Here is a 7,016-nt window from a genome sequence, read left to right as displayed (position 1 = left end):
GTTTTCATAAACTCTTTAGCAGTTTCAGGTGAAGAAATGACAATATGTGTAAGTTCCCCAAGTTGAAGATGCATAATAGGTCCATAGATTTTGGCCAAGTCTTTCAGGCGGTGATGGGGTAGGGAGGTAAGTAAGTGGTGGATACTCCCTATTAGAGGTAGCTTCCATGGTCCAGGTGGTAGATTTTTGGCTGAGTTTTTCTTTCCTAATATTAATCTTAATACCATGAAGATGAAGACTAGAAATGGAAAAAGGATTCGTAATTGGAGGAGTTCCCTCAAGCTTTCATCTCGAGGTTATGGGATATTTTTGGTCACAAAACGCATTGGCAAGGTAGCTTACAAGCTCCAATTTCCAAAGGAATGCAATGCTCACCAGTTTTTCATGCTTCTTTACTTAAGATCAACTGAATCCAACTTAACAGCTTCTTATCCTATGGACTGGAGCAGTCATGCCACTTAGGAGAATGAACTACTATCTGTAAGCAACTTCCTGCATTTTATCATTCTCGGGAACAAGAGCGTGCTAAAGGATGTGGTATTGTCACATACAGGAAAAGGCAGAAGCGTAATTAAATCATAATTCTGTTATTAAGTTAGTTTTATGCTTATAATTGTTAATTACTCTTATTATAGCCTTCCGTTAGCAGTTAGGTTTTGCCTTTTAGTCTATTTTGTATTTTTAGAGCTTGTTATACTATAGTTGTCATATCATAATTATTATTTGTAACTGTTTTCCCAAACCTCAACTGCACCAGCTGCTATTAAAGATCATACTTGTGTAAAAGCAATCAGAAGAAAATTGATGTCCTCATTTTAATGTCCCCTTCTATGTCCCTCTCATATAAAGTGGTCACCACTTAATTAAAATAATATATTTTATGAGCCAGCTTTTTGTGAGAGGGGCATGGAATAGGACACTGAAATGAGGACAGCAGATTTTCTTCCCGAGCAATCAATCAATGAAGAATATTATTAATTCCTTTATCAAATTCTCTCTTCTTTCTTCTTAAATTGAGTATTAGTGAGAAAAAATTAACGGGAATAACAATATATTGTCATGAAAAGCTTAATCTCAACAATTTTAGTGAGAATAATTTATATACTTAGTAGTTATAGTCTTTTTGTTTGTCATAGTGAATAACTCAGAGCGACACAACAAATAGGAAATAAAATTATAGAACAAAAGATAGAACTGTAACAAGATACTTTTACACAGACAAGAAACCCAAATAAACTTATTAGACACTCTCTGCAGGATGGATTATATATATACAACAACAACTACTTATTATGCTCCTTATTGAATCTATGCTGTCCTATATCCAACTGATAGTGGAAACAGTGCTTACAAAGTCTTGTGCTTTTGGTTAATATATTTACTTAACAAGCGGAGGATGATATGGAATAGGGATTAGATGGAGATCATTTTTCTTCTTTAATACAACACCAAAAACCTCAACCATCTCAAGGTTTTCTGGCGTCACTCCTGTAGGCAGTTTCCAGTCAAAATGAAACAGCAGATGTGCCAGTGGAATCTCAACATTGCTCAAACCATATGTTAATCCTGGACACATCCTTCTTCCAGCACCAAATGGTACATATTCAAAATTAGTTCCTTTGTAATCTATTGAGCTATCTATGAATCTCTCCGGATTGAATTTCTCAGCTTCATTCCAGTAATTAGGATCCCTTCCTATTGCCCAAGCGTTAACAATGACCTTGGATTTCACAGGAATCTCGTAACCATAAATCGAACACTCCTCCCTACATTCTCTTGGTAGTAACAATGGAACTGGTGGATGTAATCTTAGAGCCTCCTTTATCACCAGCTTCAAGTAGTTCAGCTCATCAAGGCGCGATTCATCAACATTCCCTTGCGTACCAAAGATTCGTCTCACCTCCTCTTGTGCCTTTTTCATTGCTCTTGGATTTTTCATCAGCTCCGACATAGCCCATTCTAAAGTAGTTGATGATGTCTCCGTGCCGGCAAGAAACATGTCCTGAAGTAAGTTTGTTAACACAATGATATCTTTGTTATTATTTAACTCAAAACTTAAAACTCTCAAGTACTAACCAGTGTGATTGCTTTGATATTGTCATCTGTTAAAGGGAATTGAAGGTCTCCTTGATCCTGAAGATTCAAAAGCACATCAATAAGATCTTCCTTACCCTCAGCTTGATTACTTCCAGTTGTCTTTCTAGCTCTATGTTCATCGATGATGCTTTGAAATATTTTATCTATTTTTTTCTGATGCTTTTCCATTTTAGAACTCATTACGCTTAGCAATTGAAAAAGTTTGACGGAAGGATACAAATCAGCAAGACTGAAACCTCCAGCGGCTTCTGCTGCATCTTTAAGAGTTGCGATTAATACATCTTCGCCCTCCCATATCTTACCAAATGCTGATATTGAAACAATGCTATAGATTAAAGAAACAAGCATCCTGCTAAAATTGATAGGTGATCCTGCAATAGATGTAGAAGATATGGATGTAATGAGTTTTGAGAGTTGTTCTTCCCTGATTGACCTGAATGACTCCACACGTTTTACACTCAGCAGCTCGATTGTGCAAATTTTCCGCAGTTGTCTCCAGTAGTCTCCATAGGGTGCAAATACCATGTCTGAATAATTATAGGTTAGCTGAGCCAATTGGAGGACATGGGGCCTCGTAGCGAAGGTGATATCATGGGTTTTCATAACCTCTTTAGCAGTTTCAGGTGAAGAAATGACAATATGTGAAAGTTCCCCAAGTTGAAGATGCATAATAGGTCCATAGATTTTGGCCAAGTCTCTCATGCGTTGATGGGGAAGGGAGGTTATTAAGTGGTGGATACTTCCTATTACAGGTAGCTTCCATGGTCCTGGTGGTAGGTGTTTGGGTGAGTTTTTCTTCCCTAATATTGTTAATGCCAAGTAGCTGAAGACTATGAAACTCAAAAGGATTGGGAAAGAGGGTAACTTGAGGAGTTCCATGATGAGAAGAATGGAAAGTAGTGAAGAAATTAATGGCTTGCTTCTTTTCATATATAGGGTCAGTATAATATTTCTTAATTCATAGTTACGTGAGAGTTGTAGTAAGATGGACTCACATGATGTATATAATAAAGGTTTTTTTATATATGCAGCCTTATGGCTGCGTATAAACATATTAAATATATTTGTATATTCTTGTATGTTTCTGTTACATTGCTAGCTCCCCTAAACTTCTCCAAAATAGTAGATTGGCTCCCTAAACTTTATAAGTGTCTCACCAGTTCTCTAAATTTGCTTATTTCGTATCACCAGCTCCCTAAACTTGTCCATAAAAGTAGATTAACTCCCTGAACTTTGCAAGTGTTTCACTAACTCCATAAACTTGCTTATTCTGTAACAAATAAATATAAAAACTTATTAAACCTAAATTCTAAAAATATGTCTTCATCTATTCGAGAGGTAATTTTTTCGCTTCTCCTATATTTCAACATATTATAAGAGTTAGTGTTGCTGGTTTGGGTGATTGAATGAATAAAGATTGAGAGTTAGTATTATGGTTTTTGTATTTAGTTGTTACAGATTAAGCAAGTTTGGGGGGTTGGTGAGACACTTGCAAAGTTCAAGGAGCTAATCTATTTTTATGGACAAGTTTAGGGAGCTGGTAATACGCAATAAACAAGTTTAGGGAGCTGGTGAGACACTTACAAAGTTCAGAGAGTCAATCTACTATTTTGAACAAGTTTAGGGAGGTGATGATGAATTAGGTCTTTCCGATATTTACATTTATTAATGTATTAAACTTTTGAATAAATTAATTACTATTATGTATTTCCAATGCTAGACTAGCGAATAGTACAGTTCATGTTATGACATGACATGCACATTCCAATGCTAGTTTTTACCGTGATTTTTCTTTGCCAAGTTACTTGGTAGCAATTCTTTGTAATGACTCTATTTTAGTTTAATGGAAGTTTATTTCGTTTCAAAAAAAATAATACTATATATTTTCAATATTTATATTAATAAGTTTTATTGTATTTAAAAGTTCAATTTAATAATAAATATAAATATATTAATATATTAAATGTTCATATAGAACCGTAAGAGTTGCATATATCAAAACTCATTTATTAATAGTAGGAGGAGAGATTATTCAAAAAAAAATGACATATATATATTGAGAGGTAAGTTGTTACAATTGAAAGTTGGAGGGGGCAGTTGCAACATTTGGATAAGTTTAAAGAGTTATTTGTGTATTAGGCCTATTAGAAATGATATATATATATATATATATTTTGGCCTAATACACAAATAACCCTCTGAACTTGTCCAAATATTGCAACTGCCCCCCTCAACTTTCAATTGTAACAACTTACCCCTTAAACTTGTCCAATTGTAAAAGATAACCCCAAATTGGGAATTTTTTTTACCTCGTATTTCTAATAGGCCTAATACACAAATAACCCCTTGAACTTATCCAAATGTTGCAACTGCCCCTCCAACTTTCAATTGTAACAACTTACCTTTCAAACTTGTCCAATTGTAACAACTTACCCCTTAAACTTGTCCAATTATAAAACACAACCCAAATTACTGACATGGACTGCAATTGAAGAAACATGTGAAATACAAAATCTGCAACGCTCGTGGAGCGTGATAATCAGATTTTTGACGTGATACGAATCCGGAGAAACTTTTTTTACAATTGCTTTAAATACGGGGTAAAAAAATTCACAATTTGAGCTTATGTTTTACAATTGGACAAGTTTAAGGGGTAGGTTGTTACAATTGAAAGTTGAGGGGAACAATTGCAATATTTGAACAAATTCAGGGGGTTATTTGTGTATTAGGCCTTTCTAATAATACTTCTCAACTGCATCTATCCATGTCCAAATACTTTATCCACAATTCATTGTTTCAAGTTATCCAATATCCAACTTCCAACTTAACCCCCTGCATGTGATCATTTAATTTAAATAATTAATAATTAACACAACTACTTAGCTTAATTAATGATTAATTAATAAAAATCAACTAATTAATCATAAATTAATTAATTCAACTAAATTATTTTTTTATGTAATTTCATATACATAAATGACCTTTTACCTTACCTTTAACAGATAAAGCTTCCATCCCATCCTTAACAGTTAGTAAGTGTTTTCTAACTGAAACCACGTATAAGTACATGAAGCATGATTTTGAATGAGAGTTTTGAGGTAACTTTCAACATCCAACATCCAAGTAACTTCTCATCAGTGAAGCTATAAATACTTGTTGATTCAATGTTACAATGGTTGGTTTTTCTAGAAACTAAAGTATAATTATTATGTCTATTGATTTTAGCATCAAAGTGTTTGTGGGAAGAACATTCTTCCCACACTATAAACAAGTACATCAAAAAAGATCAACAATATCAACCGTCAACCTCAACGAACGTCAAACATTACCCTCAATGAACATCAAATGTCAACCTCCAAGAATGTCAACCGTTTCTTTAAGGTTTTATTATCATGATTAAAACCTCCATTTCCGAGGTCCTCAAATTTTTAATGATCAAAATTTCCTCAACAAATTTCACTGTGTAGTTTAGGATACAACATATTTATTGAGTTTGAGAAAGTAAATAATCTCAAAATCGGTCCAATTTAACTTTGGGTATAACAATTATATATGTCAAATCAACCTTATAATTCCAAAATATATATTGGTGGAGGTTATAGATACCTGAACATTAGCACCAAGGCCGGCCCTAGGCCTAGGTTTGGGATGCATCGGTGTAGGGTTCAAGGCTGTAGGGGTTCAAACTATTTTTTTAGTCTTATATGTATATATGAAATTTTTTTGAGGGTTAAGGTGTAAAAATACCTCTAACGTTTTGGATCAGGAGCAATTTTATCTTTAACGTCTAAAATAGTGCAATTTTACCCCTAACGTTGGAAGTCAATAGCAATTTTATCGCTAATGTTGATAAATTGAGTTAATTTGAGAAATAATTTATCAAACTGTCTTTCCGGTCATGAATCTTGTCATCTATACTTCAAACGTGCGTCATTTTATCAGTAACAAATCACAAACATATATTGAGATGTGAAAAAAAATATACTGTCTTTTGTACGGTTTGGAAAAAAAATTCAAAAAATTCAATGAATTTATAAATATTGATTTCTAATTCTATTATTAAATTATAAAAAAAACATGAAATCTTTTTTTTAGAACTAACCGATATGCAATTGATGCAGAATAAGGAACAAAATATCTGTGTTTATAGTGTCTGAAATTGACCCAATTTATCAACATTAGGGGTAAAATTGGTTTTGACTACCAACATTAGATGCAAAAATACCCATAACATTTACATTCAGGAGCAATTTTATCTCTAACGTTTAAAATTGTGTAATTTTAGCCTAACATCGGCATCCAAAAGCAATTTTACCCCAACATTGTCAAGTTGAGTCAATTTTAGAAAGAATTCATCAAACTATCTTTTCGATCATGAATATTGTCATCTCACATGTGAGTCATTTTATCACTCATTAGCAACAGATCAAAAACATATGATTAGACGCGAAAAAAAGTAAAAAAATATACTGTCTATTTTTCGAGTTGGACAAAAAAAATTAAAATATCCCACAGAATTAATAAATATTAACCTCCAATTCTATTATTAAATCACAAAAAATATGATTTTTTTTAAATGGTCACTGATATGCAAGTGGTGCGGAATAAGAAATAAAATATGGGTTAATTACAAAAATGGATCAAATGGGAGGCAATTTACATATTTAACCTATTTACTCAACCTACTACATATCTAGACTGATTTTGTGTGACTTTTCCATAATACCCTCAATATTTACGCGCGTCTCGCCCCCTCCCGTCTGACTTCGCAGATTCCATATTATGCGAAGCCTGTGAAGCTAATGTTTGAGTTTATATGCGAAGCCTGCGCATCTAATGTTTGGTTTACTTGATGAATTTACGCGCAATATGTGAAGCCTGCGAAGCTAAAGTTTGGTTTACTTGATGAATTTAGTTCG

At 33.5% G+C, this 7,016-nt stretch overlaps 1 protein-coding gene across 1 annotated transcript; it reads right to left on the bottom strand.

Annotated features, from left to right (window-relative positions):
* Nucleotides 1-1,272: 1,272 nt before the first annotated feature.
* Nucleotides 1,273-2,976, bottom strand: LOC136220864 (cytochrome P450 71D445-like). The gene is made up of 2 exons (XM_066008689.1): nucleotides 2,077-2,976; nucleotides 1,273-2,002 (listed from the first exon to the last, which is right to left on the bottom strand). Exons 1-2 carry the CDS (start codon nucleotides 2,974-2,976, stop codon nucleotides 1,379-1,381), a joined length of 1,524 nt encoding a protein of 507 aa, XP_065864761.1. The 3' UTR covers nucleotides 1,273-1,378.
* Between the last annotated feature and the right edge of the window lie 4,040 nt (nucleotides 2,977-7,016).

The sequence above is a fragment of the Euphorbia lathyris genome, chromosome 2, assembly GCF_963576675.1.
Source record: "Euphorbia lathyris chromosome 2, ddEupLath1.1, whole genome shotgun sequence".
In the NCBI taxonomy this organism is placed as follows: domain Eukaryota; kingdom Viridiplantae; phylum Streptophyta; class Magnoliopsida; order Malpighiales; family Euphorbiaceae; genus Euphorbia; species Euphorbia lathyris.
This window is presented reverse-complemented; position numbering and strand designations above follow the sequence as displayed.